Genomic DNA, 12,955 nt, shown 5'->3' on the forward strand with positions numbered 1-12,955 from the left:
GAGTGGCTCATGGCTGGAGTGTAGTATGATTTTGTCAATCACATACCATATTGGGTTGTGGCCACTTGCGTTTATGGTCATATCTTATCCTTTTCTATATACCTAGTACCTTGCTTAAGATAGGCATTTAATAGGTGTTTGCTGAATTAATCAAGGGATGATTGGATGAATGGATGAATGACTTATAGCAGTTACAAAGCACAGATTACGTGCTTAATGAACGATGCTGATAATATGCGCTTTGGGGGATTTGAAGAGGGCAAGATCAGCCGGGCTAGAGCAGTCCAGCGCTCGCCAGGGGCAGGGTGGGAGTGGGCAGGAGAGTGGGGCATCATTTACGTAGGATTTAGATGTGGATAAAGAAAAGCTAAGAGCTTTCCAGGAAGAAGAGACCACCCGGAGAAAAGACACAGGGCAGAGTGACAGCAAGGACTGCCTAGGTGTTAACTAGGTGGTCAAAGAATTTAGTAGAATGTGAGCCTGGAAAGGCAAGTGGGGACCAGATTGTGCAGGGGTTAGGGGCCAGGCAGGTGAATCTGCAGTGTGGAGTAGCTGGATGAGTGCGGGAGAGACTGGAGGCAGGTAACAAGTTAGGGGAATTGCAGGAGAGAGGCGAGATGGCGGCAGTGGGGACAGAAAGAAAGCAGTGGATGGGAAGCAAATCCCTTAGCGGTCCTTAGTGACTGAGCAGGTAGGGTGGCTGAAGGATGGGGGGCGTGCAAGACAGCTCTGACATGGATGATGTGTGGGAAACTGCTGCTATTAATTGCAATGGGGAAGTCAGAGAGACCCCCCACCATTCTATGAAAAATAAAGGGTTACATTTGGGACATGGAGTTTGGAAGGATCTCCAAGGGGCTGTTTTCCTTTAGCAGCCAGAAACAGGAGCCTAATGTGTAGATGAAAAACCGAGCTTGGAGACAGAGATTCTGGGGTTATCTGCATAAAGCTGATAGCTGAGAGTTAATCAATTCTTCAAGGGGAGAAAATGCACATGAAGAGAAAATGAACTGAGGACTAAATCCAGAGTGTGAGATCTGGGGAACACAGACAACTAGGGTTATATAGAAGGGAAGGGAGCTAGGGAAGGGGGTTGGGGTGAAGGTGCTCAGAATGAAAATCAAAATAGTGTCATATCACGGATGTCAAAAGATGACGCCAAGAAAAAGGTTCCAGTCACAAATGCTTCAGAGAGCTTCAAAACTCTGAAAACCAAGGAAGGAGGAGAACCTTGGTGATTTCTGAGGGTGAATCCAGAGGTGGTGGAGGCTCGGGATAGGGAAGATGCAGAGGAATTGGAGGCAGTAGGTGTAGACCACAGAGTTTAAGATGCTTCATTTGCTGAGGGGGAGGGGGAGGGGACGGAGAAGGTAGGAAGGAGCCAGAGGATTAGTAATGTTTTTCTCATAAAAGCATGTTTTAAAAATTGAGGTAACAAAGAAGGTGTGGCACATATATACAATGGAATATTACTCAGCCATAAAAAGGAACAAAACTGAGTTGTTTGTAGTGAGGTGGATGGACCTAGAGTCTGTCATACAGAGTGAAGTAAGTCAGAAAGAGAAAAACAAATACCGTATGCTAACACGTATATATGGAATTAAAAAGAAAAATGGTCTGAAGAACCTAGGGGCAGGACGGGAATAAAGACGCAGACCTACTCAAGAATGGACTTGAGGACATGGGGAGGGGGAAGGGTAAGCTGGGACGAAGTGAGAGAGTGGCATGGACATATATACACTACCAAATGTAAAATACATAGCTAGTGGGAAGCAGCCGCATAGCACAAGGAGATCAGCTCGGTGCTTTGTGACCCCCTAGAGGGGTGGGATAGGGAGGGTGGGAGGGAGACGCAAAAGGGAGGAGATATAGGGATATATGTATATATATAGCTGATTCACTTTGTTATAAAGCAGAAACTAACACACCATTGTAAAGCAATTATACTCCAATAAAGATGTTAAAAAAAACTGAGGTATAACTTATAGACAATAAACTGCATGTAGTTTGAAGTGTAAAATTTGATAAGTTTTGCCGTGCGTACACCTGTAAATACCATTACCGCAACCAAGGTAGAAAATTTTTTCATCGCCCAAAAAGAGTTTCCTGGTGTCACGTTTTCATTCCTCAGCCTGCTCCTTCCTGCCCCAGCCCCAGCCCCAGGCATCTGCTTCCTGCACTACAGATCTGCTTCCTGCACTACAGATTAGTTTGTATTTTCTAGAAATATATAAAAATGGAAACATACAGTATGTTGTCTTTGTTGTCTGGCTTCTTCATTCTAGTATTTCATTGTATGGAGAGACCACAGTTTGTTTATTCATTCACCTGTTGATGGTGTTTCCAGTCTTTGACTGCTCTGGATCAAGTAATTATAAACATTTGTCTACATATTTTTGTGTAGACACATGCTTTCTTTTCTTTTGGATACCTACCTGGGAGTGGAATGGCTGAATTATACAGTAGATGTATGTTGAACTTCTCAAGAAACTGACAGATGGTTTTCTGAGTGGTCATACCCCATTTACAGCCCCATCAGTAGCATATGAGAGGTCCAGTTCCTCCTCACCGACGTGGTGTGGTTGAGCTTTGAAGTGTTAGCTATGCTAATGGGTTTCTGACAATATCCCATTAGGGTTTTACTTTGTATTTCCCCAATGATTAATGCTGTTGAGTATATTTCACAGATTACTTGCTGCCTATATAACCTCTTTGTTGAAGCGTCTGTTCAAATCTTTTGCCCATCTTTAAAAATTGGGTTGTTTGATTTCTTATTGTTGAGTCTTGAGAGCTCTTTGCATATTCTGGATACAAGTCTTTTTCAGGTATATGCTTTGCATGTAATATTTTCTCTCAGTCTGTGGCTTATCTTTTCATTCTACTAACAGTGTCTTTGAAGAGCAGACATTTAACATTTTGACGAAGTCCAGTTTGTCAATTTTTAATTTCATGCGTGTTGCTTCTGGTGTCATCACATCTAAGAAATCTTTTTCTAACTCAAGGTCACAAAGATTTTCTTCTAGAAGTTTTATAATTCTAAGTCTATGATCCATTTTGCATTAATTTTTGTATATAGTGTGAGACAGAGTTTATTCTGTATATCACGTAAGACGGGGTTTGAAGTTTTTTTAAAACACATGGATATCTAGTTGTTCCAGCATCATTTGTTGAAAAGCCCATTTTTCTCACTGCACCTTTGTTGTCAAAGTAAGTTGTCCATATATGTGTGGATCAGAATAGTAATTTTGATGGAAGAATAGAAGTCAGCATATAATTCCTCAAAAGCCAAAACAAATTTGGCTCTAACGCTGATAAAGTGTTATCAGGCGAGGCACCAGGCACTGGGGACAGAAAAAATGAAAGCGTGAAAGTGAAAGACTAAACCGATAATTAGAGTATAAGATGCATGGGATTCTATGAATATACATAGTTGGGACACTTGATCAACCTTTGTGTTCAGAGGAGGCTTCCGGAAGGAGGGGAGGTCTGAGCTGAGGATTCATTCTGAGTAGGAGTGGTGAGTGGGCAAAGGTGAGGACGCAGGGGGAGGAGATTAAGCTAAAGTATTTGGCACACAGCAGCACTGTGTGTGTGTGTGTGTGTATGTGCGCGCGCGCACCTTAGATGGTACTATAGGAGTTAGGTGGTTCAGTATTTCTAGAAGCTGGAGACAGATGAGCAGAGAAGCAGAATATAAGATTCAAAAGCTAGAGCCAGCTCTTGTCTGCCATATCAAGTAATTCATTTATTTGGAGATTGTAAGCTAAAAGCGAGGGTTTGTACCTTAAAGGGATCACTCTGGCAGCTGTGTGTGGGAGTGATTGTGGAGTGCTGGGTGGTGGTTAAAACTCTGGTGACACTGTAAAACAACTGTACTTCAATAAAAACAAATAAATAAAAATCAAAACATTAAAAATTAAAAGTAAAAAGTGAGAGTTATGAGGTTGCAGTGAAATCGCTGAAATGAAAGGACTGAACTAGAACAGCAGTATTGAGACCAGAGAGAAAGGAGTGATTTGAGAAATCTTGAGGAGGGAAAATCAGAAGCAACCAGGAGGTGAGGAATTGGGGTGAGGCCATGATGCCTGGGTAGCTGGTGCTGTGTTAACTAAACTCAGGAATATATCAGGGAGAATACAGGAGAGAAGAGGGTGGGTTTAGTCTGGGTTTAGCTAAATTTGGGATCCTCGTCAGACATTTGCATGGAGGGATCATCAGGCAGGTGGGCATAAGTCAAGTACCCCCATGGAGGTGGCTGTGAGCGAGGTCATTTAGGAAGCCCCTGGGAGTCAGGTGAGAAGAGGTCTCTGCACAGCCCCTTGGGGTTCCCCGGTATTTAAAGTTCAGGCAGGAGAAGTGTACCTTGAGAGAATGGGCAGAGAAGTAGGAGGAAAGTCCCAGGGGTGTTGTGCCATGGAAGCCACAGAAGCTGAGGGTCCCAGGCACAAAAGAGCACCGGGGACCCTCAGATGCAAAGAGAACCCGGGAGGCGACCTGATGACGTGGTCTAGTGGCTCATGGGCTGGACCAAGGCTGCCGTTAAGAGCTGGGTGATCTTGGGCAAGTTGCTTAACAGGCCTCTTTCTCAGTGTTCCCACCTATAAAATGGGACGGTAAGCTGTAGGGTTGCGTGAGGATTAAATGAGGTGATACACACGACGTTCTTTGAACAGCACGTGGCAGATACAAACAGTCATGCCAGCTCGGGACGTAATAAGACAAGGAATCAAATGTGTCCACCAGTTTTGCAAAAATGGGCTATTGGGGGCTTCCCTGGTGGCACAGTGGTTGAGAGTCCGCCTGCCCATGCAGGGGACACGGGTTCGTGCCCCGGTCCGGGAGGATCCCACATACTGCGGAGCGGCTGGGCCCGTGAGCCATGGCCGCTGAGCCTGCACGTCCGGAGCCTGTGCTCCGCAACGGGAGAGGCCACAACAGTGAGAGGCCCGCGTACCGCAAAAAGAAAAAAAAAAAAGGGCTATTGAAGGTTATTTGCCTTGCGAGTACAAGGTGGGGACAGAGGGAGAGTCCAGGGTGGGATGAGGTAGCGTTAGCAAACGTTGATCCATCGCTGGAGAAGCCTGATCCGAGTTGCAGGTGGGGTAAAGGGAGGGCCGGAGGGACATGCTTGGTCCGTGTGGTCAGTGGAGGGTCCCGATGGGAGGGGAGGGCTCTGGCCATGTTTTAGTGGAGGGGAATGAGTGGGTCTGGGACAGACGCTGAACATAAAGGAGAGCAGGGAGGCGTGGTGAGGCAGAGAGCCAGGCCTGGGGACCTCCTCTCACAGGACCCCCCTCATCTGAGCCCAGTGGAAAGAGGTCGGGGCACAAAGCTGAGGCAGTTCACCGAGAGCGGCCTCGGTTTAGCCAGCCCGTGGGCTGAGTGGGGAGGTGAGAGCAGGCGGTGGCTAGAGGTGAAGGTCCATGGTGTGGCCGGAATTGTACACCGTCCCTCCCCACCCAGATTCATCTGTTAGCATCCCAACACCCAGGACCTCAGGATGTGACTGTATTTGGAAGTAGGGTCTCTAAAGAGGTAATTAAGTTAAAGTGAGGTCGTATGAGTGGGCCATAAGCGAACGTGACCGATATCTTTCTAAGCAGAGGAGATTAGGACACAGACATGGCACAGTGGAAAGACCTTGTGAAGACACCAGGAGAAGACGGCCATCTGCAAGCCAAGGAGAGAGGCCTCAGAATAAAACCAAACCTGCCGACACCTTGGTCTTGAACCTTTAGCCTCCAGAACTGGGAGGAAATCCATTTCCGTTGTTTAAGCCGCCCCGTCCATGGTGCTGTTATGGCAGCCCCAGCAAACAGATAACGCTGTAACGTCAGAGGACAAGGATATGATGCGTGTGGCCCCCCAGGTGAGGGGGAGGGTGTGAGTTTGCGGTGGGAGCAGCCTGCACAGTGGTGCGGTTGCCTCCGGCAAGACGACTGGGACCAACAGGGGTGAAACAAGGGGCACTGGGAGGACACAGGTGAGTGAGATGCCCCATGAGTGATGGTGAGGGGCTGGGGCCCCGGGGAGCAAACAGCCCGGGGCTTGGCTTGGGAGCAAAGCCACCGGATTCCCGGGAGGCTCACATCGCCTCCTCTTCTTGTTGGCACAGGGCTCTAACAGCTGTAGGCGCGTTATAGATGCTGCCTATAAGACTCTCCAATAAAACCTCTTTACTCCTGCCCTTAAAGAGGTAAGAGTTATCGAAGTGCTTCGAAATCTTCAGCAGCGGGACTCTGGAAGGACCAAGGGATTAAGGAGGCTGATTTTCCATCAGAGGGGTCACTTATGGGCTGCTGAGAAATTGTGGAGGGAAGGCAAGCCCCATTCTGATGGACACAGGTGAGCAGAGAGCAGGAAAGCCCCAAACCTGGGAAGGAGGGGTCCGCCCAGGTCCTCTGCCCTGCAGGCCTGGGCATAGGAACTGTCCCCAGTCCACGCCTAGTCTAATGCCTACTGCACCAGGCACAGTGTCTGCTCCTGGCTGTAGGGCATGAGAATACAGTGGCCTTACATTATTTATTCACTCAATACCATTCATTAAGGGCTCAGTGCATATGTATCTGGGATTGCACAGTTGCAGAGATGAATAAGGCACAGCCCTCGCCCTCAGGGAGGCAGCTGTCTAGGGGAGAAAAGATGGACAAATGGGCATAATAAATAATAGAAAGTCAGAAGTGGTTACTGTCTGAGGACAAGTACAGAGAAGTTCCTGTGAGTGTACTAAGAAGGGGGAATTGATGTGGGACGGGGAATCTGGGGAGTTTCAGAGGAAGGAGGGATCGCTCTGGGCTTTTAAGGTGCAAGCTAGATGAGGAAACTCACCTGGAAATGGAAAGGTAAATACTCCTCCAAGGCAGTGCGTGGAAATCCAAGGAGAGCACTGGCCTGGGGAGTCAGGGGAGACTTCTTGGAAGAGGTGGTCTGAGGTGGGCCTTGTAGGGAGAGGGGGAATAAGAGGCAGGGCCAGTGTCAGCAGAGGCATAGAGGAGGGAACATAACCTGTCAGCCCAGGTCCTAGCTCAGAGGCGCTGTCCCTAGGGGGATGGAAGGTGTGCCACAGGTAGAAAGGTGTGGAGGGCCTGATGCCATCCTGGAGGCTCGATTGGGACCAACCCTTCAGACCACGGGGAGGCTTAAGGGGTCTGAGCGGGTCAGTGATCACACATCCTCCCCTGGGTGGTCATGGCCAGGACCACTAGGGGTGAGTAAGAAAGCACCCCAGTGGGCAGCCCCAGCCTGCCAGCCCTGGGGGAGGTGTCCTCTCCAGAGTAGAGACAGGCGTGGGCCCAGAACATGGAGGGACGCTTGGGTGGAGGTGGGCAGAGTCAGCAGGCCGCCCTTTCCTTGGCTCGAGCCTTAGAACTCAGAGACGTCCCAGCAGAGGGTAAAGCACTTGGCTCGTGGGGAGAAAGGCCAAGGGAATGTGAGGGCTCGTGGCTCCCTGGGCGGGAAGGAGTCATGAGTCCATGTGGGTTTGAAGAGTCATTGCAGAGTCCCCATGGCTGGAAAGGGGGCAGACCCTGGTCCCTAAACACGTCTCCCCGTCTCAGCCTGGCCTTTGCTGCAGACGCAGATCACCCCCGGCCCCGATCAGCCTCACTGTGGCTGCAGGAGTGGAGGATGTGCCAGATGACGTGGCTCCTCCTTAGGCAGCGGCTGGGGACTCAGCATCCTGGCCCAGCCCGACAGCCAGGCCTGGGGCTGAAGGTCAGTCCTGTGCCAGCTGCTCTCCTTCACCCCCGGGCCCCGCAGGTGAGAGCTGGACAGCAGGGATGCTGCTCTGTAATGCCTGCTGCGGACATGCTCCTCTGATGTCCCTAGAAGGCCTGAGCCTCGTCCTTGCTGCCCCAGCCCTGGAGTCTGGCTCCTGTGGTCATCCTAATTATTCTGATCCCAGTATGCCTGATGCCAGCCAACCACCCAGCTGAGGCTGTTCCCAGCCAGAAATTAATTAGTGTCTAAAACCTAAAACCTAATGAAAAAGTGGTGCCCAGAATGGCACGGGGGCTGGCAAGGGAGGGAGGGCGGGACTGTGGATCTTAGTGAGTTGGTGAGCACCTGCCAGGTACCTCTGAAGGCAGAGTTCTGAGTGCTGAGCACGAGGGGACCTCATGTGCCCCTCAGCGTATCATTCCCACATTCTCTCCTCCCTGCCATCCCCTCTCCCCACCCCCGGCCATGATCCCTCTGTCTCAAAGTATGTCTGGTGACGCTCTGTGAGTTCACTGTGTGGTGTCACGTGGCTGGCTGGCGTCCTGCATGTGAGGGTTTATATTAATTAGCACATTGTCTTTGTCAGCTTGGGCTGTCATAATAAAATACCACAGGCTGGGTGGCTTCAACAAGGGGCATCTATTTCTCAAGTTCTGGAGGCTAAAAGTCTGCTGTCAATGTGCTGCAGGGTCAGTTCCTGGTGACAGCCTGCTTCCTGCCTTGGGGGTGGAAGAAAGTGGGAGGGGACCTTCTCTGTTGTCTCTTCTAAGGATGCCAATCCCAAGCGATCAGAGCCCAACACTTATAACCTCATTTAACCTTAATTACCTCTTAAAGGTCCTATCTCTCTAAACGCACACATTAGAGCTTTGACAAAGGAATTTGGGGGGACATAATTCAGTCCATAGCACACACCGGTTTTTTTTTTAATTGAAGTATAGTTGGTTTACAATGTTGTGTTAATTTCTGGTGTACAGCAAAGTGATTCAGTTTTATATATATTTATTTCCATTATGGTTTATTACAAGATAGTGAATATAGTTCACCGTGCTATACATGCAGTAGGACCTTGTAGTTTACCTATTTTATAGAAAGTCATTTGTATCTGCTAATCCCAAACTTCCAATTTATCCCTCCCCACTTTGGGAGGTGATTGAGTTTAGGAGAGGTCCTGAAGGTGAGACCCCAGTGCCCTTTTCAAAGTGACCAGAGAGCTTGATCTCCCTCTCTCTGCCGTGTGAGGACATCGGGAGAAGACAGCCATCTGCAAACCAGGAGGCAGGACCTCCCTGGAACCCAATTATGCTGGCACCCTGATCTCCTACTCCCCAGCCTCCAGAACTGTGAGAAATAAATACCACCCACTCTATGGAGTTTTCTTTTCCTTTTTTTTTTTTTTTTCTTTTTGTGGTACGCGGGCCTCTCACTGTTGTGGCCTCTCCCATTGCGGAGCACAGGCTCCGGACGTGCAGGCTTAGCGGCCATGGCTCACGGGCCCAGCCGCTCCGCGGCATGTGGGATCTTCCCGGACCAGGGCACGAACCCGTGTCTCCTGCATTGGCAGGCGGACTCTCAACCACTGCGCCACCAGGGAAGCCCCTATGGTGTTTTCTTATAGCAGTGTGAGCTGCCTAAGACACACCTACCTAGCCTACTCCCTTCTCAGCAGCAAACCCCCGAGAAGATGAATTTCATTAGAAGGACTATGACCTGTGGTTAAGAATGCAGGGTCCATATGAAACTGACCTGGGATCCCCTCCCTCCTCTACACTCACCAGCCCTGTGAACGAGGGCGGGCCACTTGACCTCTGTGACCTCTGTTTTCTCATCTCCAAGTGAGGATGACACAGATAACACCCTTATCTCACAGAGTTGTTGCAGACAGTGAGACTAGGTAAGTCCACTAGGACTTACCCTGACGTTGTCACTGGATAAATGTGTACCTATTAACATGAGGCTAGTATCCCATGGACCCGAGGACTTACCCTGACGTTGTCGCTGGATAAATGTGTACCTATTAACATGAGGCTAGTATCCCACGGACCCGGTGCCTCCTTCCTGTGACTCATGCAGGATGGCACTGCCAATTCCTGACTCTTTATGTGTCTCTTTTCTATGCTCCAGGGCTGGGTTAATGGTTTCTATTATATTCTTAACAGTGAAACTTTTCTTTTCTCCACAACATGTCTTTTGGAGAGCTCCAATATCTAAAACTGATGGATGTGGAGTTGTGCTGGTTGAAATTGGTGTGGGGCTAGAGACCTCCCTTCAGCCTTCCCCTCTGCTTCTTGAAGGAACCCAGGGGCCCTCCAAGGAACACCGTTTGAGAATCGCTCCTCTGGGCTGCCCCACTTCCCTTCTATTCCCAAAGTTTTCCTTTCCTGGGACAGCACAGCGTAATTGTTCACATTTCTGCTTCCTAAGTAATAATCTCATTCTGGTCTTGCTTCCCTAAGGTGACCTGGGTAGGAATTTTAGGTGTCTCTGGGCTCTTCAGTCATACATTTACCGGTCCTTTGTCCATTCCCTCAGGGGGCTAATCCTATCAGGTGTGCATGGACTTTGCTACTTAACTCACAGAAGCCTACTTTATCGCCTAGTTCTTGGGATGTACCTCTGTGGCCCCATGTATGGCCAACCCGTGTAAATGAAATCTAATTTCTATTGTTCAGTAAGGCTATGCCTATAAATAAATCCACAAATCAGAAAAAAAGTGCTTTGTCATATTCTGTGTCCTGGTTTTGGTTTGGAAAATGGGTCACAGGAGATATGGTAACCTTATACAGAAAAGATGGCATAGAAACTGGGTCTCTGTCCATACCAGCCGCAGAGATTCAAGGGCCACGTGTCAGTGAAATCTATTCCGTCTGATTCTCTGTGTTGCTCTTCTGTGGCTTCAAGCTCTGCAAGATAAGCTTGATCTTTATTTTTGTAGCAGCTTTATTGAGATATAATTCATATAACACACAATTCACCCGTTTAAAGTATACAATTCAGCGTTTTTTAGTATATTCACAGAGTTGTGCAGCCATCTCCATGATCAATTTTAGGACATTTTTGTCATCCCCCCAAAACACTATGTGCATTAGTGGTCACTCTCCATTTCTCCCCAGCTTCCTCACCACCACCACCACTGCCACTGGGCAACAGCTAATCTACTTTCTGTCTCTATTTGCCTATTCTGGACATTTCATATAAATGCTGTCTTTCAACACATGACCTTTTGTGTCTGGCTTCTTCCACTGAGCATAATGTTTTCAACGTTCATCCATGTTGTGGCATACATCAGTACTTTATTCCGTTTTGTTTTTGAGTAATATTCCATTGTATAGATATACTACATTTTTGTTCATCCACTCATCAGTAGATGGGACATTTGGGTTTTCCCACTTTTTGGCTATTATGAATAATGCTGCTTGGAACATTTGTATACAAGTGTTTTTTTTTATTATTTAGACAGAGTAACTTTATTTTTAGGACATTTTATTTTTAGTTTTTTAATTTGAAGTATAGTTGATTTACAATATAGTGTTAGTTTCAAGCATACAGCATAGCGATTCTGTTATATATATATATATATTCTTTTTCAGATTCTTTTCCCTTATAGGTTATTACAAACTAATGAGTATAGTTCTCTGTGCTATACAGGAGCTCCTTGTTGGTTATCTGTTTTATATATAGCAGTGTGTATATGTTAATCCCAACCTCCTAATTTATCCCTTCACCCACACTGCTGTGTACAAGTTTTTGTGCAGAGATTTTCAATTGTGTAACTTCCTCTACCAAGAGAATGAATGATATCAATGGCTAGATTTACTGAGTGTTTGCTGTGCACCAGATACTGCGCTGAGCGCTTCACACGCATTACCCATGTCATCTTCACTGGAACCCAAAGAAGAGGCTCTCTCCCCATTTTACAAGTGAGGAGACAGAGGCCCCATAGCTAAGACGGGGCGGGGCTGGGATTTGAACTCAGGTTAACACGTATCCTTAATACTGCTTCCAGAAGTTGGGCAGCTGTTGGTACCACACCACTCCAGCCATTCACACTGATTGTCACACTGATTAAATTGTGATGATGTGCCACGTATATACATTGTCTTACTGAATTCTCACACCAGCCCCATGAGGTTGTCTTACTCTTCCCCATGTTCAGTGAGGACAGAAGTTCATAGAAACTATGTAGCTCACTAGGTGACACGTGTCATCGGTGGACAACAGGCATTCAGCAGGGCCCTGTAGCGGCTCCTGATACCACAGGTCTCCCTCTCAAACCTGGCCTTCTTCAACCCTAGATCACCTCAAGGAGAGTATCTCATATGCCCAGAATACCATTTTCAAAGGACTGCTGCCATCTCCCTCCCTTTGCACACGTGTGCCCATGTGTGCAGGTAAACCTAGATTCAAGGGTATCGCGATGCCTGAGCCTGGGGACCTCTTCCAGGTAGGGCCCCTGGTGGCCTGCCGTGGCATTACAGTGTCCCTGAGGTGACTAGCCACACTAGAGTTCACCGCCACACCTGGCTACAGACCTAGACCCTTAGCATGCAGGGGACTTGCTTTGGGGACAGTTCTGAGGATGGCAGGGTGGAGGTGGAAGGCGGCGCAGGGGGGAGACTGGAGTAGGAGGACGCGTAACGGTAGAGGGTACCAACTGTGTCCATGTGGTTGCCTGCCCACAGCTGCTATCCTGGATGACCCCATGGAGTGCAGCAGAGGGGAGCGGCTGTCCATCACCCTGGCCAAGAACCGCATCAACCGTGCTCCCGAGAGGCTGGGCAAGGCCAAGGTCGAAGTGGACATCTTTGAGCTTCTCAGAGACAGCGAGTACGAGACTGCAGAAACCAGTACGTAGCATGGGCAGGGCTGCCCTCTGCTTCCCTTGCTGGCAGAGGAGGGGCTGGTGGTGTGAGCCGCACCCATTGCCAGGCCTGTGATGTAGATATTCCCAAGAGAGGAAGAGAAACATGCACCAGGAAGCCCTATAGGGCTTAGTCTAGACAAGATCCCAGGTTTTGTGGCAAATCATGTGTGGAGTAGAATTAAGACAGGGAATTCATTCATTCCTTCATTTACCCACTCATTCATTCCTTCATATATTGATTCATTCATCTCCTGGACATTCTGTACACAGATCCCTGAATGAAACCTTATATGGGATTAAGAAAGGAGGGATTCAGCCACAGCCCCAGGGAAGCACAGTCATGGCACATCTGTTTCCTGTCTTGCTTTCTTT

General features: G+C 48.3%; 1 protein-coding gene across 15 annotated transcripts in view; it reads left to right on the top strand.

Moving 5' to 3' along the window:
- GRIK4 (glutamate ionotropic receptor kainate type subunit 4) overlaps positions 1-12,955 on the top strand; it is a 448,598-nt gene that overhangs the window by 262,003 nt on the left and 173,640 nt on the right. For 14 of the 15 annotated variants that reach the window (XR_007478718.1, XR_004477391.2, XR_004477392.2 and 11 more), the window contains exon 3: positions 12,402-12,566. The exons of the other annotated variant lie outside the window; for it this stretch is intronic. Coding sequence is in view for 10 of the 14 variants with exons in the window: in XM_033407328.2 (XP_033263219.1) it covers positions 12,402-12,566 (165 nt within the window). In the remaining 4 variants the exon portion in view is untranslated. The remainder of the gene's footprint in view (positions 1-12,401; positions 12,567-12,955) is intronic. 15 annotated transcript variants of the gene reach the window in all.

The sequence above is a fragment of the Orcinus orca genome, chromosome 8, assembly GCF_937001465.1.
Source record: "Orcinus orca chromosome 8, mOrcOrc1.1, whole genome shotgun sequence".
Classification (NCBI taxonomy): domain Eukaryota; kingdom Metazoa; phylum Chordata; class Mammalia; order Artiodactyla; family Delphinidae; genus Orcinus; species Orcinus orca.